The sequence below is a fragment of the Phascolarctos cinereus genome, unplaced genomic scaffold, assembly GCF_003287225.1.
Source record: "Phascolarctos cinereus isolate Bilbo 61053 unplaced genomic scaffold, phaCin_HiC Scaffold_3;HRSCAF=262, whole genome shotgun sequence".
Taxonomy (NCBI): Eukaryota; Metazoa; Chordata; class Mammalia; order Diprotodontia; family Phascolarctidae; genus Phascolarctos; species Phascolarctos cinereus.
This window is the reverse complement of record NW_027555736.1, coordinates 157513766-157540059: the sequence shown is the minus strand read 5'-3', so window position 1 is coordinate 157540059 and position 26294 is coordinate 157513766. Positions and strand designations below refer to the sequence as shown.

Here is a 26294-nt window from a genome sequence, read left to right as displayed (position 1 = left end):
TTGGATAGATCTTCAGCGAGAGTTTATGGCAAAATGTTGACTAAAATTGTAGACCATGAGTACTCTCGCCAGTGAAATAAAAAATTCATTGAAGTATCCGAGTAAATAAGATTATCTTGAGATGCTGAAAGAATCCAATTCTAGAATGATGTGCATGAAATATGAAGAGAATAAGAAGAAGGCCTTTAACAGTTTTGATAATAGGAAAAAATATGGACAAGAATTGCATAGGATGAGAAGGCATGGCAGTAGCTGGACTTGCATTGGTAAAGGGAGTGAAATTCATCAGTGAAATGAGAGAGGTTATTGTGGTTGGAGTAATCTGGGAAGGGAGCATGAATGAAATACTTCACCTGAGATTTGGAAGGGGAGATTTCTACAGCTAACATAGAGAGGGAAGATAATACAAATGATAGCGATAATAGGGAGATAACATCAGCAGTGACCTGAAACAAAGTTCTCTAAATCTTAAGAGCTGCAAACCAATGGCCACGTGAAGAAGCCATCATGGACTCTCAGCAACAACTTGTGAAGACAGCACACGTGAGTTCAGTGTCGTAATCAAAGAAAGCTAACACTAAATTTCACTTGTCACATTTATGATAACATGTAGTCAGTATGAAGATGCATGGCAATTGTACATAAAAGATAAAAGAAATGACTCAAAGTCAACTTTCTTCTACTTCACAATTTTGTCCAAAGCCAGTCCTGACAGCCAAACTCTGTCCTACCCTATGTCTCACTTTTTTTTTTTAGGCAATTGGGGTTAAGTGACTTGCCCAGGGTCACACACCAATAAGTGTCAAGTGTTTAGTCTGAGGCTAAATTTGAACTCAGGTCCTCCTGACTTCAGGGCTGGTGCTCTATCCACTGCACCACCTACCTGCCCCCTTACCCCATCTCTCAAGAGGCCAAACATTTGTCATGGTGCCCACCCAAAGTGGGGTTAGGACTACAGATACCCCTTTTAGGCAATACTCTCAAGAAGCAGAGATCTACTCATGTACCTGAGCCTTACTGGATGACAAGTGTGAGGAGTCTCTACTAGGAAGAGTATCTTCCAGGGAAAGGTGAGTTAAGCCCCTGCACCACCTTAGTACTTTAGGGTTGAGGAAAAGATAGTCTGTCCCAGCAACAGTATGGGAAAATCTCCTTGGGAAGAAGGGAACTCAAGACCACAAACTTTACTAAAGAGGAAGTGTCTAGCCCCTGGGATGCTCCCTTCCTAGAACATGAGTTCTGTTATTAACAAACTGCCACAACAGATCTACTCCTTTCAACATCTTTCTGTCCTCTCACAGTCTTGGGAGACCTGACTTCCCCAAGGAACACTGCTTCCTTAGCTACCCTCCCAACATATATTGGACATTTTTTCTCTCATATATGCTGACCCACTGGATTAAGAGAAAGCAGATTATTTTTTGCTCTTCACTGTCACTTCCAGACTCTCCCTCTCATTCAATAATTCAGCAAACACTCTTCCTATGAGGTTCAATACATACACCTATATCATCATATCCAGACGCTTATTGATGTCATCCCTCAGTCCCTAAGTAATTTTCTCTTCTTTCTTAAGTAATTTAGCACCTGACTCATGGTCTTTCTCTCTTGGGCTCTGCCTCAACTTCCTCAACTCCAAAATGGTGATAAGACTAACACCTACTTTCCAGGGTTCTTGTGAGGATCAAATGAGATATTGGTAAAGTGCGTAGCACAGTGCCTGGTACGTAGTAGGTACTAAATAAATACTATTACTTTAAAAAATATTATTAAACATGTCAACATACCATTTTCAGCCTGCCTCCTAGTTCATCAACTTCCTCCACTTCCATGATATGCAGCTACAGTCCATCTTCACTACACAAAGGGACAGTTATATCCTTGACTTCACTATAGCACAATTATTCACTTACCATCATCCAGAAGCCTGAAATCACTTTCCTGAACCAATCTTCTATCTTTATATTCTTCTGTCTCACTCTTCCTAAATCCAACCTTTATTCTTATCATGATTTCCAGTCACTCCATTCCATCCTACTTTCCCAACTTTTCTCTCCCCTACTCTTGCCTCACTTTCTTACCCTCCCAGTCTTGACCCAGTAGTTAATTTTTTCAACAATATCTGAACATAGATACATGCTTGTCTAAGATTAGAAAAGAACAAAAGAGGAAGCACAAACTCAGATTCTGGCTCGCTCTGGCAGGACAGGTGCTTCAGATGGCATGTGCTCATTGGCTTCAAGAAAGCCAGAAACTGGCTTTAAAAAGTCCTGACTTGGGCAGCTAGGTGGCGCAGTGGATAGAGCACCGGCCCTGAAGTCAGGAGGACCTGAGTTCAAATCCGGCCTCAGACCAAACACTTGACACTAGCTCTGTGACCTGGGCAAGTCACTTAACCCCAATTGCCAAAAAAAAAAAGTCACTTTGACAAAAGTAATGATTTATGTAACCATGCTTCATGGTATAAATAAGCAAATATTAAAAACCATCAATCACCTTACCCCCTTCCAAAAAAAGGACCAGAGGGTGTTTTCTTCTAGAGAAGTATTTTTCTTTAAAAATGGTTAAAAAAAACCAAACCAGATACAATCCCCAGGGTCTTTACTCTTACTTCCTTTCCTTCAACCCCTGCAATGCAGCCAGTTCAAGCCATGCTAGAAACACTGCACATTGATGTCAAGTAGTCTGATTATATAAAAAAAAAGCTATCAAATTTACTTATCACTTGTATTATGAAGACTATTGTCCCTTGCAGACCAACAATACCATAACGATTTATCAAAAGTTTGGTTCAATGCAAATATTTGGCTTTCCACCAAAATGACCATAAGGCTACTGTCAAATCAGTTAAATTTCTGTTCTCAGCAGTAAGGATTGACCATCTGCTATGGCTGGCAAAGAGATTTACATATTTCTAGATGTTAACAACCTGCAGGGTCACACTATAAAACTAGGAAAGAAATGATATTTCAGATCTAGATTCTCTAGATGTAAAGCAATGATCTCAATTACAAAGTGCGATTTAGGGCTAATATTTAGAAATTGGGCTCAGCTAATACCTAGCAACTATAAAAAGGCAACAGCCATTAGCAAATTAATTTATTGGGTTTAAATTTTTCTATTGTACAGGATAATAATTTGTTACCTTAAGTAAGATCTTGCCACCATCTGGGAAATTCTCATTGTACATGTAAATAATATATTATTTGAGGATGGATCTCAACTAGCGAACATAAACTATGTTCAATTCACAAATCTGTTATCATTGAAACAGATGAATTCTTAAGATGAAGCAAAGATTGCAGTAAACTAGAGGACCTTAGTTTCAACAAATATTTTAGAGTGAAAGAAATAGGTAAGGAAACTGTAAGGGTCAATTCTATCATACCATTAAATAATCTGATTATTAAACAATTCACCTTTTAGACAGAAAGTAAATATGACCCAGGTCCACTTAGGGGAGAAGGTAAAGGGTTTCAGACCTGAGTGGTAAGAAATCTTCCTTCAAAAGGAAAGTGAAAAGGAAAGTGAAAGACTAAAGGCCTTAACTGCATCAGCAGGAGGAAGTCTATTGAGGGACTTGAAGTAAAGCTGACAGACTTCAGGGCTGAGGAAAAAAAAAACACCTCAGTGTGAAGAAAAGGAAGCTTCAGCCCTGGCTGACAGCTGATTTAAAAGATTAAAGAAAAAAAAGCTCCTTGACTGCCTCCCTAAAGCTAAAAAAAATTCAAAACAAAACAAAAATTATGCACCAAGTGGGAAAAAAAAACACAGAACACCTCAGTTTGTGGGGTGGGGGGGGAGAAACTCTGTATAAGCTGACAGTTAATTAAAAAAAAAAGTCTCAACTAGGTCTCACAACCAAGTGCATCTGTAGATTTAGCTGAGGATTAACGAAAGAAAAGGCCTCTCCTTCTCTCTCTTCATCTATAAGAAAGGGTTTCAACTAAGGTTGATCACAAGAGGAGAACCTTGGTGTCCTTTGTGAAGGAAAAGGCCTAGAGATGGACTGCAACCAGGGGAAAGGAAATGTTTTCAACTTGAGTAGGGGAAACGTCTACTCCTGAGGCCTGAGCAATAAAGATAAATAAGCAACAACAAAAATAAAGGATTTTATGATGCCAGAGATGACCAAGGCACAAATCCAGAACAGAATTACTACAAAGCACTTACATTAAGACGTCAAAGAAAAAAAAATTCTCACAGGAAGTTAGAATGCTTCAAAGAAATGATGCAAAAGTTCAAAAAAAGATATAAAAGAAAGGAAAGCTACGGGGAAGTGGAAAAAGGAGTCAACAGCTTAATAGAAGAGGTACAAAACCTTACCCTAAGGAACAAACTCTCAGAATGGAACAAATAGAAATTAATTAATCCAAGAGATAACTGCCCCCCCTCAAAAAAGTCAAAAGAATGAAAAAAATGGAAGAAAATGCAAATAAAAAGTGACCTGGAAAACAGATCAAGGAGAGATAACTAAAGAATCATAGAGTTATTTGAAATGTACACTAAAAAGAACATAGATATCATATTTCAAGAAATCATTAGAGAAATTGCCCAGTCATAAAAAAAAAGCAACGTGAAAATAGAATCTACTAAAAGGAACCCCCAAATGAGAATTCCCAGGACTATCACTGACAAGGCTCATTATTTGCAAAAACTGCTGGAAAAGTTGGACGGCAATATGAAAGAATTAAATTTAGAACAAAGCTTAATAGCTTATGCAAAGATAAGCTCCTAGTGGGTATATAGCCTAAATATAAAAGGTTACATCATAAACAAATTACAGAAACATGGCAAAATTACCTATCAGATCTATGGATAGGAGAAAAGTTATGATCAAACAAGTAGTAGAGACAATAAAATGGATTATTTTGATTACATAAAATTAACAAATTTTTGCACAAATCTAATAAAGCTAAGATTTAAAGGAAACAATTGGGGAAAATCTTTGCAGCAAATTTTCCCAATAAAAGTCTCATTTTTAAGATATGTAAAGAATTTATTCAAATTTAAAAGAAAAAGAACCATTCCCCAATTGATAAATGGTCTAAGGATATAATAAAAGTCTTCAAGAGAAGAATTCCAGGCTATCTATAGAGAGGAAGAAAGCAAGTATTAAGCACCTACCAAGGTGCTACCGAGGCACTCTGCCACACACTTCACAAATATTGCTTCATTTGAACCTCACAGCAACCCTGGGAGTTGGCTGCACAGCCATATTTTTTAAATGCTCCCACATCTCTACTTAGAGAAATTCAAATAAAAGCAATTCTGAGATTCCACCATGGTCATACCCACCAAAATGGCAAAGACAACAAAAACAGGAAAATGACAAATATTTGAGGGATTGTGGGGAAAAGTCACATTGATGCATTATTGGTGTACCTGCTAATGAGTATAACCATTCTGAAAGCAATTTGGAATTAGACTCAAAAAGCTACTAAACAATGTGTGTTTTTTGACTCACTTATACCACTGCTAGGTTTCTACCAAAAACAGATCATAGAGGAAAAGGTCTTTTATGTATAAAAAGTACTTACAGCGGCTGTTTTTATAGTGGCAAAATTCTGAAAACTAAGACTTGTCCACCAATTGAGGAAAGGTTGAATAAGTTCTGGTAAATGAATGACATAGAGTAACATTGTGCTATATGTGCTGAATGAAGCATATATATTTTTGTGTACAGCCCTTGGAAGAATTTGTTTTGCTTGACTGTGCAAATTTCTTATGATAAAAAAATTTCCCTAGTGAGTGTGGTGTGGGAGAGAAAACATGTTATTTTTTTAAAAAATAGAGGTGAGAAAGTGTTACAGATGTGAAACGTTGTATGCATTATCAAATGAGATCACTGGAGAACCATACTAACTCTAGTCACTCTGATACCCTTACCTCTTGAAGATAACTAGTTTTCTTCTGCTCATAGCTATTTAGCTAGCTCTTCAGCTAAAAACTATTTTTTTGTTTCATATTTTCCAATTAACAGCAATTTATTTTCTCTCCCACTTACTCCTCTCCCTTAAAAAACTGCAACAAATATGCATGGTCAGGCAAAACAAATTCCCATTTTAGCCACATCCAAAAATGTACATCTCATTCTTCATCTTGACTTCGACCCTTATGCCAAGAGTTGGGTAGCACAGAGTTCTTAAGTCTTTCACAGTTGTTTTTATAATGTAGTTACTATATACATTGTTCTGATTCTGTTCACTCTGTATCACTTCATACTTTTTTTTGGGGGGGTGGCATTTGAAGACTTAACTCACTTAAATTCTCTAAGAATTCTCTTACTCTGTTCTTCCTAGAAGACCAGGTTTCAAGTCTTGACTCTGCCACTTGTTATCTATCTAATCACATCTAAGCACATCACTAACTTCCCTGGCTGGTTTTCTCATCAGTAAAATGAAGGGGGCTGGCCTTCCTAGCTTCAACATTCTTATTCCTTGGTTCTCTCAGCAATACTTACTATTCGTTAATAGAGAAAATGAAAGTGAAGGCCAATGAGAGATATTAAGAAAAATAAATTATATTGATTTTTATCTTCTCTTTTCTCTAACAGGGCCATTTTGAATAATTTTATTACTAAAAATGTGCAAGGCTTTTAGTAAAAATTTATTTTATACTACACAAACAGTTCCCCTTCCCAGTGTATTCCAGTGACATACTATCAGGCAGAAACATACTCCTAATTTTTTACTCTGGGGAGGCTTGGCACTTTGCTAGGGTATGAAGTTTTGCTAATGTAGACCTGTAAGACCCATCTTGGCTTAAAAGTCATTATAGGGCTTTCACATTCACATTAGGTGGCACATGAAGGGTTTTGGAGTCCCCTGAAGACCCTCACATTATACAAATATAACCTTTATAATAGATTATGTAAAGGAGGCATACAGGAAGTATAAATAAATGCTTACTCCTCTTTGCTTCTTTAGGATATATAAAGTTACTAAATCAAACCTGATGGAATTATAGGGTGGCTAGCCATTTGGCTGGCTGAAGGATCATCCATGTTATTGATGACCTTTAAAAAGTAAGCTTACTAGCTGTGGAGTCAATGAAGACAGGAGAAGCTCTGTAATCTAGGAGCCATCTCTGGCAGTTAAGAAAAGAGACAGCTAGGGAGTCATCCCCTAGGAGTGCAACCTACAAGTATGACTAAAGGGAAGGGTTAGCCCCAGAAGGAAAACTACAATTAAATATGGAATCTCTTTTCTTTAAAAAGCTGGACATCACAAAGGATATGAACATGCAGTTTTCAGACGAAGAAATCAAAGCTATCTATAATCATATGAAAAAACACTCTGAATCACTACTGATTAGAGCAATACAAATTAAAATAACTCTGCGATACCACCTCACACCTATCAGATTGGATAATGTGACAAAAAAGGAAAATGATAAACGTTGGAAGGGATGTGGGAAAACCAGGACACTAAGGCACTGGTGGTGGAGTTGTGAGCTGATCCAACTATTCTGGACAGCAATTTGGAACTATGCCCAATGGGTTATAAAACTGTGTATAACCTTTGCTCCAGCAATACCACTGCTAAGTCTGTATCCCAAAGACATCCCAAAAGGGAAAAGGACCTATTTGTATAAAAATATTTATAGCAGCTCTTTTTGTGGTGGCAAAGAATTGGAAACTGAGGGGAAGTCCATCAATTAGGAAATGGTTGAACAAGCTGTGGAATATGATTGTGATGGAACATTATTGTGCTACAAGAAATGACAAGCAGGATGATTTCAGAAAAACTTGGAAAGACTTACATGAATTGATGCAAAGTGAAGTGAGCAGAACCAAAAGAATGTTGTATACAGCAATAGCAATATTGTACAATGAAGACTTGTGAACAACTTAGCTATTTTTAGCCATACAATAATCCAAGACAATCCCAAAAGACTCATGATGAAACATGCTATCTGCCTCCAGAGAAAGAACTGATGTTTTCTGAATACAGACTGAAGCAATTATTTTTTCACTTTTTTTTGGAGTCTTTTTTTTTTTAAGGCAATTGGGGTTAAGTGACTTGCCCAGGGTCACATAGCTAGTAAGTGTCAAGTATTTGGTCTGAGGCTGGATTTGAACTCAGATTCTCCTGACTTCAGGGCTCTATTCACTGCACCACCTAGCTGCCCCAGTTGGAGTCTTCTTGTACAAAATGAATAATATGGAAATGTTTTATGTAAAAAAATTAAAAGCTGGAGTCAGACACTCGGCTACCTGTTATTGTTTCTGTGGGAAAACCAGATTTGACTTAAGAGTATATTTTCCAGGATTCTCTACACACACAGGAAGCCTACCTGTTGAATTTGCTTAAATCTCAAAAAGCTATATAGAATTTCATATAGTTAACCAGTTAAACTTCTCTACTGGCAACCAATTTTAGGTACAAGTTATAAATCAGTGCTCAACAAAGTTTGAGGGAATACAAATTTTTTTTAACAATAACAGAAATGAATAGCTGGATTAGGTCTAATACACAATTAAAAAAAAAAACCTATGTAACATAGGATCATAGGTTTATAATTAGAAGTGACCTCAGACCTCTGGTCTGATTCCCTTATGTTAAAGATGAGGAAATTGAATCTCAAAGAAGGCACGTGATTTGCCTCAAGTTAAACATGTAGTAAACAGCTGACTTGTGGTTTTACCCTAGGTGTGTTCTCCGAGTAGATTTTTAACCCTTTGTTGAAGAGAAAGAAGTTAAATGCTAGAATGAATATATATATATATATATATATATATATATATATATATATATATATATATATATGTATATACACACATGTCTATGCTAATGGACAGCCTGTAAATAACTTTCAAATCCAGTTATCTTAATATAAAATGTTTTTATTGTTTTTGAAAACATTTAAAAAACAATTCTTGAGCACTTTCAATAAAAAAGGAGAACTGAAATGCTACTGCAATAGTCAACTACTGTAGTTTCAGCAGGTACAACAGACAACAAAACACTGGGGGAAATCTGACTTTTTGCACTAAATGAAAACGTGGAACAGGGATTTTTTTTTTCCTTATGGTGCAGTAAAGCACAGTATAGTACAAGACTATTATATGAACCTCAGATGCACTGCACAAAAAACACTTTCCTTCTTTTCAGTTCAAAAGTCAGTGCTTATTGCAATTATATGCAAAATTATTTACTTCATGAAGTATTATCATGATAAAATGATGCAAAATGTTTTAAACACGAGAACAATGAAAATAATCTGAGAAAAGAACATATTCAACAATAACTAAGCAGAATTAGTCAACATAAAAGAGAAAATAACTTGTGAATAACTATGCTTACCTGGTTAACACTGAACCAGTTTCAATATAGCCAAAAAAAAAGTGGTTACAGGAATATACCTAGTACTGTACAAGATAAGTCAGTAACACTCATGCACGCTTTGTGATCATGTATTAACATGGTGAAGCAAACTAAACTTAATTTTTTCCTGCTGTAATATTCTCATGTAAGAGAATAAGAAATAGAAATATCTCATTGAGATCAATGCACATTGCTACATAAGACAATTTTATCTGTCACTTTGATGACATTTGTCTTTTCATAATGAAACACATTTAAAAAGTTATCTGTGGACTGTATTGGTTGCATTTATCCTAAGAGATGTGCCTACCACAGGTTCAACAGAAATTTAGTGCAATATATGAACCCCAGAAAAATTTGCTGGACTAATCAACCAAATTTAAAGTGTTTGCTGCAATACTGTACAGGGGGTAAAAATTCACTAGTCTTAATATTTTATCAAAAAAGGTTTCCATTATTTTGTTTTGTTAGTAGGAAGCTAATAATGTAAACGAGGGATCAGAATGGCCTCGAATTCCCCTCTTCCGAGTTTCTCATGCAGAGAGGCTCCCATCATTTGTCAGAGAAGTCACATAGTTTTCCTTTGGGTATCGCATACTTTGGTGTGCAGTAGTGCTGTGTCTCAATGTACAGTAAAGAAATAACTAGCATTAAGAACAGGTACCTAACCAATTTTTAAATCATAACAGCAAACACACACAAATGCCAATAACTAGTACAATATACAAGCTCTGAGCCAACCCTAGCACCATTTATTGAAATGTATTGATCCCCCTACCTTGCAGTTTTACTGAACAATGAACCCTTTTTAAATTAAACCCTTCATCACATTTGTTAAATATTCATTGATTGTGATATTCTGACTGGCTTACTAATTAAGTTAAAGGAAAGCTTAGTTAAAACATTGTGTTTGTATTTAAAATGGTTTTAATGTCACTTTAAAAACTTAATAGTAATGTCTTCATCAATTTTGCAGTAAACTTGAAAAGTTCACTTAAAGAACTGAACTCTTAAATGGATAGCAGATTGCATATGCTGATGTGAAATTTATAAATATTCATTAAAACAAAACAGGTGGCATGCAGAAAAAAGCAATTTTAAAATAAATCCTGAGTGTTTCTCTTGCAGTTTTGGTTGTTACAAGAAATAAGCAAGTGAGTAATAAAAGTTTCTTCTTTTGTTAAGTATTACTTATATCAGCAGTTTTACAAGAGAATAAAGGATTTATGAAGTCAGGCCTTAGATGGTAACCATTTTCAGTCCAGTTTATTTTTTTCTATTTCTCCTGCTTGCCTGTGTGTTTTTCAGAAGATTCTCGTGATCAAACTGCATTTTTGTATTCAGGAGGATCCAAAAGTATTGGCTGACTAAATTGAGAGGAGGGAAAAAATTCCTTCCTGATTACCAGAACATACGATAAGGGTTTAAAAATAAATCTCAAATAATAACATTTTAATATTTTCATGTAGCCATTCTATTTAAAAACAAATATTTTTATTTCCACTTCCCTATCGTAAATTATCAATGAAACATGAAACATGTGTAACGTGCTTAAAATTTCAGTGCCCAGAATTATTTGTTTCATGTTTAAAAAAAAAATCAACTTTTTAAAATGATACTTAAAAGACTAAACATGAGGTCACAAATATAAATGGCTAACACTAGGTTTATTTTTTAAATAAAAAATTTAGTGTAGCTCTTTCCTTAAACTAGTATTAAAATTTTCATTATTTTCTCCTATTTAAGCCCTTCATTTTAGGTGTAAATGCTATTGAAGCAAGAGAAAGCTCTATGGAGATTTCTCACTATGCCATAGCCCTATGCTTCAAGACCACACACTTGTTATTACCTGAATGCTATCCTTAGTTTAAGAATGGCCTTATCTATAGTTCATCATAGCTGTGATTTCTTATCTAAAAAGTGCCAAAAGGAAAAAAAAACCCAACCTTATGCCTAAAACCAATGGGATTCTGTGCAGATCAACTAATGGAATAAAACAGATTTTAAAAAATAATCATCTGGACCACTGCTGTGAAAGCTGGTTAACTGCCGACTAATTAAAAAAAACGTGGTTAAATGGGGGAACATCATAAAATTTTAATCCTAATACTGGTTTGTTGATAGACCCATTGTCTTCAGAAACTTATGTAGAACAGAAGCAAGTCTCATCTATCCCTAGTGAAGAAGGAACCACTTAATGCAGCAAACCCTTTTAAAATGTCACAATTAATAGCAAGTGTTTCTGCTGCGGGAGGCACTTCCATTAAGACAAATACAATACATCTGTCATTAGATACAGTGTGCTACATTTTATAAAACAGAATTTAACCCAACATTTCAACAGTGGGATGGTCCTTGCTTTCCATCCACTCAAAACCGGATGAAGTCATAGCGCTCATGGATTCACTGCAGATCTGCTGAAATAACGGATCATTCTTTAATTCCTCCAGTGTAGCATCATCATCTTGTCCCTGCTGGCGACCTGGATCAAACAGTAGATTGGTGTCTAAAGTGTTCAAATCATTGATGCTGCCTGAGAGTTCAGAAGACAATCTGATATCGCTAGAAAAATCAGATGCAACATTACTGAGATCTGTTGCTACCTGACCCACCAGCTGCTGGTTGGCTTGCAGGTTGTCCCCACCCAACAGGTCTTTAACAGTGCTACTGAAATCTAATTGCTGCTCTCCAATTTCTGATTGTGCTTGGTTATCTCCAGGAGAAAAATTAATCTGATCCGTGCTGTTATTTTTTGTGAGGTAAGTTGGTGTCTGGAATTCATAAACCGAAGTGCTGGAATTGATCATATTCTGTGGATTGGCACTAGGAAAAGCAGTGGAAGTTTCCAAAATCTGAGTGAGATTCATCCTTGCTGTGTAATTGGAAGGCAGGTTGTTTATTCCCAAACCTCTTACTGCATCATCATTGTCAGAATCAAGTTTATTCAACAAAACATTGGTTATTTTTTTGCTGTTTGCTTGTTTCTGAAGAGTGGGGAAGGCTGTCTGCATCATAACAGTTAATGGGACTGACTGACTTCTTTGAGCTATATTGTTGGCACTGGTGTCTGTGTGTACATTTGTGAAAACATTATGGACTTCTGGAGTTACTGGGCTTCCAAATGGGGTCAAATTAGATCGTGGTATATAGAAACTGGATAGAGGGTGCTTCCACTAAGGTTACGTTGGCGGTGGACTGCAGGACTCACACTTCGGCATCTCAAACTATTGTTGAGGGAAGAATTATTCCCTTTGTTATCAAGGGGAGCAGGGACTGCAAAGCCTTCTTGCTTGTTCGTATTATTTACCACAGTACCCTGATGCTGTATGGGTGAGACAGGAGTCAATCGACCAAAATGAGTGTCATGATGCCTGGATTGAGACTGATATGACTGGCCAGGCACAGCAAAAGCATGAGGTTTCCTGAAACGATCTTCCACTAGTTCCTGATAGCTTGGGAGAATTCCATGGCTTGAAACTGATGAATTACTGACACCACTATACCCATTATTCATCCATTCAAGTTTAGTTTTATCAGGGTGAGTAGCCATAGGTCTTTGCATTGGTTTCACAGGACTACTTGAGACAATGCTTGCATCATGGTACGCCATGCTGGAGCTTATTGGGGTAAATGCAAAAGGGTTCCTGCATTCAACAGGACTAGGAGGGACACTGCTACTGCAGTTCGAGTGAGGAGTACCAATAGGTGTGTGCCTACTACTTCCTAAAGCACTATCTACCGGGGTAGTCTGGGCTAATCTAGAGCAGGGGCTCTCTCTTGACAAACTCTGAGAACTAGCAATCATCTCAGAAGTTGGAGTTGGTGTTGGAGTTGGTGTGGGGGTGGGGGTTGGAGTTGGTGTAGGTGTGTGAATTGGAGTGCCACTGCTATGGATTGAATGGTAGAAGTGGGTATTGTTGGGGTGAGAAGACAATGGCGTTCCTGCAGCTACTGCTTGACTCTGAAGTGTCATTCCTAAACAGCTACCATAAGAATGTGAATTGTTCATTGACATTTGTTGCTCCATGAGCACTAGCTCTTCCACAATACTGTCCTGTGTAAGTTCGTCATCAAATGGAAAATAGTTTTCATTTGTCTGGGAAACAGTGGGCTCAAATTCCTTTAGGTCAGACTGCAGAGGTAACTGATGTGAAGACTGTGCTTGTATTTGACTCAGAGAAGATTCTTGCATCTGGCTGTGTAGCTGCTGGCTATAGGTTTCCTGCTGCATTCCTTCTAAATGCAGTGGTTCCCAAACAGACTTCTCTAGGTCATGAATGTCAGAGTGACCAGTAATGTTCATAACACTGATTTGCTGCGGTTCACAGCTGGCAGATGAAAATTCAGACTCCTGAGTGATCTGCTGCTGCCAGGCATTGGAATTAAAGCTGCTGTCTGCTTTTGAGTCATGTTCTAAAAGAAACACATCTCCTTCTAATTTAACTTTTATATCTGGAGATGATGATATCATTGGCTGTTCTAAAGCTGAATCACTGGCACTTACAACATTAGAATTTAAGGACTGATTTGCCGCAACATTTATTGTTACCTTGCTAGGAACCTGAGCACCTGCTGCTGAGCTCTCTGTTTTTGCTGCAGGGAGAACTTTCTGATCTTTTTTAGCATTACTACTTCCCTTCTGAGCTTCCATGTTACCTGCAGAGAGCTGTTCCACAAGGGGTTTCTTTACAGGAGGCACCTGGGACTCTTGTAATGTAGAAGAGAGTCTCTTCCTTGGACTTTTAGTGCATAATTTTGTGTCTTTATTAGTGGAGTCACCGTTAGATGGTGAATTGGTGCTGGTGAAGGGTAAGTTCTGAGTGGTGACTGAGAGACTGAGTGTGCTGTGATTATTGCCTGAAGTGACTGGTGGCATTTCATTGTAGCGACTTTTACATTTGGTCCTCTGGTCACAGGCCTTAGTTGCTTTTGTTTCGATTACACCTTCATTTGAAGGTTTCAGTCCTGTGCCCTCTGAATTGCTTCTCTGCCCCAAAGATCCACGAGGGGTCACTTTAGCAGCTTTAGACACATCGGAGTTCTCTTGGCACTGTATAGAACTTTCATCTAATAATATCTCTGGTTCCATTTTTATTTCTACAGAGGAAGTTCCCACAGCATTAGTCTTGGATCCAGGAGACTGAAGTGAAACAACAGAACCATTTTTGATGTGGGGAACAGCCCTAGATTCTTCTATTGTTCCAGTTGCACTGTTCACAGAGGGAGAATGTTTAAGAGGGGCACTACTGTTGCTGGGTGTGAGTGATATTGCTGTCATTTTTACCACATTTAGAGAACTCATATGTGGAGCTGGTACAACAGTTTTGATAGGACTGCTTGTAAAGAGGACAGTAGTTGGGGAGCGGATGGTGAGTGCACTGGTGTTAGCTGGCTTGGGTAAGATCTGAGGGTACCGGTGCCGAGCAGAACGATCACCACCAGGACTGGCCGGAACATTCTGAGGAGTCTTTGGTGCCTGTTTCACAGACTGCATGTGCTGGGTGACCACTTGTACATTGAGGGGAAGGACTTTGCCATCTGAAGAACCCATTGGACTTGGAGAAGTTACCAACTGCCTAGTTCTTGGTACCTATTGGAAGGAGGAAAACAAAATCAGATTTAAAGTGTTTAGGATAGAAAGAGTAATTCACAATATATAGAGCTATAGGATAATGTTACGAGATTTACTGGATTTGGTTCTGTTCCATGTAATTAATGCAACACTGTCCTTGCCAATCAAGAACATTAAGGTAAGTTCTAAAATTTCATGAAATATATAAATTAAATTTTAATTATGATTCTCAATTATTGCCCCAAAGTTGCACTCATATGCTACATTATGGTGTGAAGATGAAGTGCTGGTTGGTCCAACTAAGCAGGACATGCTTCAAAATTATTAGCTTCCATGAAAATGGATTCTGTAGACCAAAGAGAAAAAGCCTCTTCACCAGAGGACTGGCCATATGATCACAAACTCTTTTGGCCAAAACAATACAAAACCATTTACTAAGACATGGAGGGATTATATTTTGCTTTAGTTATGTACCGAAATCACAGATCTTTTGAAATACTGAAGGAAGGAAGTACACATGCTTAAGAAAGGTTAATAAATCACATGCTGTTTCTATCTACCTGATACTAGGCACTAACAATTCATTCTTTAGGTGATTTGTAGATCATAGGTATGATCTTTTCTACATTTAACCTGATTTCTGGCTTTCAATCATTACAACTTGGAAGTCGACATGTTAACCATGTTCTGGCAAATATTGTATTCCCATTTTGTGTACAGAGTACTGTCAGACACTTGGTTGAAGGAGAAAGGATAGAGATGCTTTATAAAAGAAGAATCCAATAGAGCTCTATATACATACAACAGATTAAAAAAAAGTTTGCTGAATTAATGATTTTAAGGAGATCACAAAAAGGAAGACATTATCTTATAGATTCCCAATTAAAATTTGGGTTTCAGATATACTTAGGTTCCATCAGGTTTTTGGCAGGGGTGCTTGTGAGAGTCAGGAGAAGGTGTTTGTGGTATGAAATTACAACTTAGGTGAGTCTGCCTTGCAGCTAAGTCTTTTCGGAACTTACTTATCATAATCCCAGTGTTCACATAGCACTTTAGTTTTCAAAGTGCTTTTAGAAAAATATTTTGAAGTAGGAAAAATCCCTTTCAGAAGTGAGAAAACTGAACCCCACAAAGCTTAAGTGACTTGCCCAAATCTTATGACTACAAGTGGTAGAACCAGAACTAGAACCTATTCATTATATGTCACTTCGAGTCTGAGTATGTTTGACAAATTATTCCATTCTAATAATAAAAGAAATGATATTCATACTAGAATGCAACGCCTTTCAGAAATTTCTTGGCTAAGGTATATAACTTCTGACTGCTACTTCCTACCTGTATAATCTTAAGCCTTCTCTGAGCCCATTTCTTCATCTATAAAGTAAGGGATTTGAACTATCTGATCTATTCCCATTCCAATCTCTGTAATCCTTCTAACAGGGAACATGGAATAGTTGAGATCAGAAACTCAATATGTTTAGCACAGAGATAATGACACTGGGAATAGGGTAGGCATGTCTAAGTATATGAAGGGATGTCATATGGACAAGGGATTATACTAGTTTTGCTTTGCTCTGAGGGTAGAACTGAGAACAAAGGATGGAAGCTATTAAGAAGGAGACTTAGACTTTATATAAGGGGAAAACTTCTTAACAATCAGAGCCATTGAAAAGTGGAATGGGTCTGCCTTGGAAGACAGTGAGTTTCTTCTAATCAGAAGTTTTCAAGCAGAGGCTGGATGGTCTTTTCTTGGGTAGGATGTCTAAAGGATTGTTGGTCAAGTACAGCTTGAACTAGATGGCCTTTCGGGTACCTTTCAAACAATGAGATTTTGTGACTGATATTATACTGCACAATATAAAAGTGTTAAAGAGTTCAAAATGGTTGCTTACTTTAAATGGGTACATATGAAGTTATCCAAATGGATTTTTGAAGAGAATTTGTATAGCTGAAAAGTTAATAATTTTCCAGAACTTACTATGTCTGCTTTCCAGGAAACAGCCAACCTAAGTGTGGAAAAGTTTATTGCCAATGGGCTGGCTACTTAGTAATGAATTATTTGGCTACTGCCACACATAAGATAATGAAAAAAAACACAACAATATGATGGTTGGTCCTAAGAGTTCTCCTTTCTTCAGGCTGAGGAAAAAGTGGGGGGAAAGTGCTAAAAAACAGCTTTTAGACTATAAACATTAATTTAGTTTCTGGTATTCTAAATGTAAAATCTTTTTCCTTTTCACTTTATAAATGAATCTTAGCAATCTTGATCTCCCCTACAAGAAAACCAGAAGACAAAAGGAGGTTATAACTAAATGGAAAGCTTCTTGAAGAGGCAAATAAATGAGGTGACAAAGACAGTTTTCATATGAGTTCAAAGGTAATAAATTTCATTTCATGGGACATCTGGTCAATTCTTATTTTTCATGATGAATAACTTCAAGAAGACCACTGTGAAATTGACTGCAGCTTATGCACTAACATCTGTTGCATAAGATGAGCAGGTAGAGAATTCTATAAAGTACTCAATAAGATTCTCCAAGTTAAATGAATACATATTTTGTTACTCAGTGACCTTACTGCAAAAGCGGAAGAAAAGCAAGATTTAAAGTGTGTTCAAAAATACAGTTCAAGAATAATGAAATAGTAATGAAAGAGGCCTACTTAGATATTGCATGCCTATCATAAATATTTTCATTGAGAAATGAACTGAAAAGGGGAAGATATGGTGAGCACCAAAAAACATCTCTGAATCAGAAATTTATTTTAATGGATAGTTAATGTTTCATTATTCAAGGGAGTTATTCCATACTTATATGTATGTGCATATGTACTTATATGTACACATGAAATATGTAAAAGATCTACAAAGATTTTTACAATGAATTTTTAAAAAAATCATCAAAGACAATAGAGCCATTACATTTGGACTGTAACATCACACTCTCAGACAAGTTTCTAAAGGAAGTTGAAATAACATTTAAGAAAATAAAGATGAAAAAGCATGTGGACAAGACCAGGCATATTGAAAGGAAACTAGTGCTAAAAGGCATTGAGAAATCAATTCTCAAGGGATCTGAAGGAGGGGAAGAGACCAAAGGCATGGAAAAAACATCTTGAACTTTCTTACCCCTCCTCCAAAAAAAGGCAACAAAGAAAATATCAGTAATTACTAGAGCACCCGCCTACTTTTCCTATCCATACGAAAACTCCTAAGAATAATCTACACACACACATTGAGGGTATTCTTTATGAGGGCACAGGAAGAGAATAGGCAGGCTCTGACAAGCAATATTGCACGTGAGATAATAAATATTTTAGCATCATAAAACTGACTGGAAACCATTGGAAATATAAGATACTATTGGGCTTATTGTTTGTTGATGATAAAAGAACATTTTATTAATAAAAGCAAAACACTGCCAAGGTGTCTTCTGTCCATATCAAAACTGTATGACATTCTGGTAAAGATACAACAAAGGTAACCTTGTGATCATTCATATCAAGAGAAATAAGAGAGGGAAAACATACACTTGGTCAGGGTGCTTTCTATTGTTATGAAGAAGATTCTGCACATAATCCAAGTTGAAGAAGGATTCTTTAGAGACGGTAAGGTCCACCAAATGATACTGTCCACATACAACATTGTGTTGATGGAATTAAATCATGGAATACTACAAAGCCTCCTAGATAATACCCATAATCACTTGAGAGCAGTTGCCCCAACTACACACAAAGGAAAAACCAAATGTGTATAGAACGTCTATTGTCTAGATTATAATTTGCAGTTAGATGGTCAACCTAAAGTCTTGTCTATCAGTGTATATAATTTTGACAGATATTGCCAATGGACAATGAGTCAGGTCCAGAATTGAATGTATACATTCAAATAGACTGATATATTTCCTTTGCATCAGAAGATGATATTATATCTCACTCTCAAAAGGACAAGAACTTCAATTGACAAATAGTAACTGGTTAATCACTACAATAATAATAACAGCTGACACTTCTATAGCATTTTAAGGTAAACAAAGCACTTTACACAATTATACTATTTAATCCTCACAATAAGCCTGTGAGATAGGTACTGCCTAAGTATCCACATTTTACAAATGAAGAATCTGAGACTCAGATTAAGTGACTTGACTGTAGTCCCACAGCTTAATATGCATCAATAGCAGAACTTGGACCCAGGTTTTATTAACTTTAACTCTAGTATTCCACCTATTATACCATACTATTTTATTATGTTGAGAGCTACATTGTCTCCCCTGCCCTCCTTCTAAACTAAAAACATACTTTTTTCTCCCTAACAAATAAGCATAGGCAAAGGGAAAAAAAACCTACACGCATTTGCTATAACATCATGCATTTTTAAAGACTGGCTCTAACTATAATGTTTGTGGCTCTGAATGGAACTTTTTTTTCCAATGCAAAAAACTGTGGCCTTCATGATTATCAAATTTTTGACCCTGGTCACACTCTAAACAAAAATAACCAGTCCAGACTGTTCAAATAACCTAAAAGTATAAACTAGTAAATGCAACAACTATTTAGTAGGATATCTCACTGGAAATTTTAACATTTATTCTTTTAGAAATCATCTTATATATTTTTACAAAAGAGAATACAAAAGCAGTTGATTTTGTACTGTATAATGTGGCAATAAGAAGTGACCTGGTAGAGTGGACAGAGAATGGATCACAGAGTCTGGAAGACCTGGGTCCAAATGTAACCTCTTGTATCTACTAGCTACGTCATGGTGGGCAAGTCACTTAGCCTCTCAATGCTTCAGTACTTTGTAAGACTTAACACTGTAGAGACGGTGATGAACTGCAATGGGAGAAAAAGTTCTTCATAGGGAAGATACTATGCTGATGAAATCATAAATGTAGTTAAGGGGGGTAGGAAGGAAGGGCCCAAAGATTAGCTATATTATAATGCATTATCAATTGACAAAATAATTACAATATTGAGTAAGTAAAATGAGAAAGCTACTCAAGATAATATTACTGATATAGTATTCTAACTTGTCAGTTATAAAAAGTATGATTCTATGTTGTTTATTTAAATTTTGTAATTTCCAGAAACATTTTACTGAAAGGGTTGAAAAGTGGCTTGATAACATTACCGGAATAGGACTGGGAACAGCTGCCACCACAATACCAATAGGGTGTGGAGAAAGGATTGGAGGATTTCCATTAGAAATACTAGTTACTCCATTGGTTGTAGCTCCTTCTAGTTTCTTTCCTGGAGACTCTCCTGGCAAAGGAGATTGTAGTTTCTGTTCCTGTTGTTTCTTTTGGATTTTCCGTTGCAACTGCTGCTTAGCATCAACAGGAGATGACAGAGTCTTTACTTGAGGCTGAAAGGAATTGCTTTCAGCAGTGGGTATAAAAGCAGAGGGCTGGGTGATTCCTTTAATTCCTGAAATAAAAAAATAAAAAAGCAGAAATTAAATGAAACCTCCTTTACTCTTGACAACAGCTGCAGCCTGATAAATCTGTAATCTGCAACTCAACAAAAGGTAAATAAAGCAATTCAACAAATAAAGTCCCTAAAGTGTGCAGAGCAGTGTTACATACAACCAAAGCATCACATCTAGAAATTATTCCCTTCAGCAACTTTTATACTTCCAATTTAAAGTACATATAGGATTTATGTCAAAGTTTAATATCAAAATAACAAAATATTTTTCACTTAAGTAAGACTTTCTCTGAAGGAAATGACAGGTTTTCAAGGAAGAACAGCTACATTCAGAACTGTCAGAGAGGAACAAACTCCACCACACATATTTTACAAGCTCATCAGTAGACAGTAGTCAAGTGATCTTTAATAATCAACAGTGACGGCTCATCTTTCCATGGGGCTTTAGATTTTATTAAGTGTTTTCTTCGAAGCAAGCAGGTACAAGAAGTGATGAAAAGTGTTTTACAAGGAAGAAAATTCAATCTATTTCTCCAATAAACACATTCTAATATAAGGAAAACTAAGCATATAAATTGTGCTCAATAAAATACTTGCTAACAATCCTCTCCTTAAAAATAAAGCAATTTTATGTTTAACACTATTGCACATGTATAGCCTATATCATATTGCTTTGTCGTCTTGGGGAAGATGGGTGGGAGGGAAGGAAAAAAATTTGGAACTCAAAACTTACAAAAAATGCAATTTTATGAAATTTTACAAATTTATAAAAAATATAATTAAAAAAATAAAATACTATTAAGGAAAAAAATACAGTAATTTTATGAAAATGTGCCTTTGAATCTATGGTACATATCCTGTCACATGTCCCTTAAAAGTATTTCTAGGCCTGCTACTACTACTGTTGCAGAGCACAGAGGGCTGTGTGTGAATCATGAATGGATTGAAACAAGAAGCAAGGCAGAGAATCTCCCCATGATAGATCAGGGATCAGCAGGTGTGAAAGCAGGTATAAAAAGTGTCAGTAGATGAGCAAAGGTGTTTTTCATTCAGCAGTAATAAGAAAAATGCTGGAAGGAGGATAGAATGAAAAGACAGGGAAGAAAAACAGTTCATTATAAACTACATTAGTTAAAATTTTTTTTAAAGGTACTGTCTTAAAATGTTGATTTTAACTTTGGAATATGGCTACAATACCAGCAAAAAGCTGAAATCACTTCATTTCAAGAAAACCTAAAGTTGAGAGGTAATAAAGTTGTAGGGGTTAATAAATTATTTGACCTCCTATTTGAATGAAACTAGCATTTTTGGCAGGAAATTTGACTTAATTTTTTAAAAAATTGTTTATTTGGGAGAATGAGAATAGGAAAAGAATATATATATATATATATATATACCTTGGACACATGTGTATATATTTCAACACAAAAAGGAAATTCCTTGATTAAAATGGCATGTGTAAAAGATATTATGAAATGTAGGGCTAAGAAAGACCAAGAGAAATATGTTTTAGAACTATTGAGCATGGCCATAAAGTTTCAATGAATTTCTCCTAGAGAGGTTATACATTTATTCTAACAACAATCAAAAATGTTTGTAACATCTACTTTGTGGCTTGAGAACCACATGAAAATCAGTTTCATCCCATTACACTCACTCCTCATTTTGAACCAAAACATTATTACTACCCTATTCGATAGAAATGAGGCTGACCTTTAGTTACAGGTTCCTAATTTAGGTATGTCCAAATTATTTAAGTTCCTTACATAAAGGGGGTTTCAGGAATATCCCTTTTACAAACTACTCCTCATACTACTCATATTCCCAGGCCCCAATTCTAAATATTACCCACCATCCCCTCTCCAAAGACAACTGGCCTACCATAAAGGAGGAAAAAAGAGAAAGCCCCCTTTCTGCTACAACTCTTGCCTTGCCTGCCCAGACCTTTTATCTCCATTCCTTGCTGTCCCTATACTAGGTCTTTATTCCTCCCTGACCCAGAAATTCTATTTAACTCTTCATTCCTTTAAACTTTTGACTATCCTCTTTAATCCCTACTTACTTGGTACTCTTGCCCTAGGCCACAGGAAATACCACTAGAGGCTTGGAACTGAGGAAAGCCCTACTCACAGTGACTGGCAGGTTGAACAGGGATAAGAAGAAAGAAGCAGAAATGTATTTCCGGTTTCACAAACTATATTTCTGAATGGATTTCCTCATAATATATTGTTACAAATGGTGGTTGGATTTTATATTATCACTACTGGTGCCATATTTTATATTAAAAAATTATTAAACAGGCTTTTGTGGGAAGGTATGAGAACTTAATCTCCAGGTACAATACTGGTCCCATGGGGAAAATTGTGCTCTGAGAGCTAAATGACCAATACACTGATAGAAGGAAAGAACTAAAAGAAGTTTTATGGATCATCTTGTCCAATTAGAGATGAAGAAGCTGTGGCCCAGAGTTTAAGCCATTTGCATAGGTCAAACAGAAGGCAGTGGAAAATTTCCTCATATTAAATCTATACTGAAAAGACAAAAAGAGTGCTGCCACCTCTGAGAACATTCATAGGCTCTGGAGACAACAGGTATCAATTGTAATTTTCATCTTTTGCTTTATGTTTGACTGGGCCCATGATTTCATCAATGGAGGGACTGATGGTTTGGAAGGTCCTCTAACAATGCAGAGCAACGTCTTCTCAGCTACTCAGCACCTAGAGCACCTCTAAAGGTGATGAGGTGAAAGCACATGCCCTGAGTCACATGGCCAGGAGATGTCAGAGTGAGACCCAAAACCATGTCTTCCTGACTCTGAAGCTAGTTAGCTCACTATCTTCTCAATCACACTCTCTTTTAATTAAATTTGTTGGGGGGAAAAAATCCCTACAATTACTGTGTCATCACATTTCGTGTGTGTGTGTGTGTGTGTGTGTGTGTGTAAATGTGCATATGTATATGTACGTGCATCTGTGTATCTATCCATCTCTCACATATACACATAGTTACTAGCCTTCACAAAGATAATTCTAAAAATCAAGAAGACACAATTGTTTTCAGTAACTACAACACAAGAACCTCCAAAGCTGAGCCCTTTAAAGAATGTATTTTGCGTGTGTTTGCACATGCATGTGTATTAGTTCTAATTCAGATTCATGTTATGCAGTTGAAATCCAGAGAAATGAGTCAAATTATAAACAAACAAGATCTTGCAAAAATATGGGTCCTAAAATAATCTTGAAATAAGAGCAATAAGAACAGAACACAGACATTTAAAATTTTTGGTAGATGTATTTTGACAGAGAAAGTGATTCAGAGTTCATTAGAGACTAGATAAGCCACCAGAAATATATGAGGTATTTCTTAATTGTCTACATTTCCATTGAGATATAATTTCATAATAATATTCTATAGAATTAGGATGGACTTAGCTTGTATGTTAATAAACTTTTTATGTAAAACTGTATTTTTTCTTATTTCCAACAATAAACTGATTAAAATTTGAGCTACCTTCCATAAGTATGCAAAGTATAAACTATAAAATAATGGCTTAAAATAAACACACCAGAATTTAGATATGTAAATGAGTGCTGTCCACTTCAAAATAATGACATTGGGAGGCTATACAATCGTTGCAATGATGCTGCCATTGTTCATAACATATCTGAAATTGCCTTTATGCTCACCACACATTCTTCTGATTATCTTCAAAAGCGGTGAATTTTCATCTGCTAAGGGTGCATTTTTTTAAACTGGCTAAAAGTCAGAGACAAGTCTAATAAAGTGAATGCTGAAACTGGCTAATATAGTTCTTAGATTAAAATAAGGTGTGATTATAAAGTAATTAGGCTAATTTTATCATTTGGCTTCCAAAACAGCTCTGAAGGTAACTCCAAAAACTCCAAAAATATTTTGTATTTTTAGAGCAGTGTATAGCCTCCCGAACAGACTCATTTAAAGAGGAAATTTTTGAATGCATAAGTTCTGGTATTAATAAGTTTAAAAATCAGTCTCATCATGCCTGTCACATCATATATGTTTGTATCCTATTGAAAATAAAAGGTTCCTCTCTCAAGGAAAGTGAAAGTCATCATAATTAAAAACAATACTTTCTTAGGGAGAAATTTATTTGAAAAAAAGTCTTTAAATTTTTAAATAGCAATGATAATAGGAATTAATAAAATTCTATCAAGTTAACCTTAAAATTTTTCATAAAGCAGCACAGCAGCACACATACACAGAAATAGCTTTGCATACTAAGAGCTACATTTTATCCCACTATCCATTTTTGAGGCTTACCAAACTTCTTGAATACATTGGTTAATCACAACAAGAGAGCTCTCATCAAATTATCTTAACACTAAGGAGATGAGCCAGCCCCTTCTGGCTAAAATCTTCTTTATATCAATTCTAAATATAACAGCTATTTTTGACTAGTCAAGACCTCTGGGTTAGTTTTAGCTTTCTAACAGTAGTTAATTTAGTACCTGCTGGTGCTGCTGCCATTACAGTTAGAGCTGCCATCGATTTGGTGCCTATGTAGTGACTTTTTACAAGGAAGCGAGCTAATTCCAAGACTGAATCAAATGGCTGGCTTAATACTTTCTGGGCCCACTCACACACAAGGCGGCAGGCAGCAGAGATAACTTCCTCATCAACAGTTTGGAGTTGCCCGGAAGGTTCGGCTCCTTCCAACTAATCAAAGGAAAAAGGAAAAGTTAACTTTCAGAAAGCTCAAAGAAAAATTCTATTCAAGTACATTTAGAGAACATGCATCCTCAATATATAAGCAATAAATCAAAACCTAAGATTATTGTACAAAACGAATGAAATTAGCTGATTACTATAGCCATGAAAATGGTAAGGACATGCTCACAAGCATCAGAAATAATACAACTGTGGTTATAAATTATGAAAAGGGGTTTGTGAAAACATGTACATAGTATGCTAATATTTTCTAAAGCCACTAAAACTATTATGTTCTATTTTACTGTTAATTACAAATAATTTGTTATAGGCTATAGTGCATTTTGTCTCTGTGGAGTGTTTATTTTAGTTTCTTAAAGGCAGTTTTTGGTGCTACTTTTGCTTATATCTGACTACACTACATGAGTTTCAATGCTGATGTTAAATTGTCCATTTCTAGTAAAAAGTCAAAAAGTAAACAAAACAGATGTCTTACCCCATCTCCACTTTTATGAAAGTCAAGGTTGGGCAGTGTTGGCATATGAACAAAAGCTTTTTTCCTTAGTCCACTGTAGCAATATGTAATATAAAGAGTTAAGTGCTAAAATACTCTTCAATAAAAATGGATTACTTTCAATATTTTCCAGGTAATCACGTAGAAATCAAAACATTATTCAGTACAAAGTAGTGTCTACCTTACTAAAACCTTTAATAAAATCAAATTTTCAGTATAATGTGAATCCTCTTAAACTGAAATGGACATGGTAAAATTTTACTCATCTGAAATGAAGCTAAACAACTGTCACTAGCTATAAATTTATGGATAAACTGCCCTGTGAAGTTGTGCTAATTCAGAGAAACTGGTCAGCAAGGGAGGAATAGCCAAATGGAAACCTGGCACAAAGAAGGGAAAACTCTTGCTGAGGCACTTAGCCAAAACATCCCTTAAGAGTGTCACAAGGCCTCTAACCTTCTCTCTCCCCTGACGCTTCTTCCACCATAACATATAAAATTCTCATCTTTATGACGATAAAGACACATCTGGGCACACTTGATTATGTTCAGGAGCCCAGGAGGTGAAATCCTTAATAGGTCCGGAAAACAATAAATGGTTAATAAAAAACTGGACTGGTTTTTAAAAATAGCACAAGAGCAATCTCATTTTTCCTTTCTTCCCATTTGTCCCATATTAGCTAATTTTCTTGTTATTATGTCATCAAAGACAGCTATATATTTTCCAAATGATGCAAGATCTCCTTCAGAAACCTTATCATACATTT

The 26294-nt window shown here is 36.1% G+C and overlaps 1 protein-coding gene across 1 annotated transcript in view; it reads right to left on the bottom strand.

The window, feature by feature from the left end:
• Window positions 1-8827: 8827 nt before the first annotated feature.
• Window positions 8828-26294, bottom strand: part of RFX7 (regulatory factor X7) — a 161967-nt gene continuing 144500 nt past the window's right edge. Inside the window, 5 exon segments of the mRNA XM_020981445.2 lie at window positions 8828-12477; window positions 12480-14919; window positions 20033-20328; window positions 24816-25023; window positions 25511-25595. Coding sequence (XP_020837104.1) covers window positions 11654-12477; window positions 12480-14919; window positions 20033-20328; window positions 24816-25023; window positions 25511-25595 — 3853 coding nt within the window. The 3' untranslated portion in view covers window positions 8828-11653.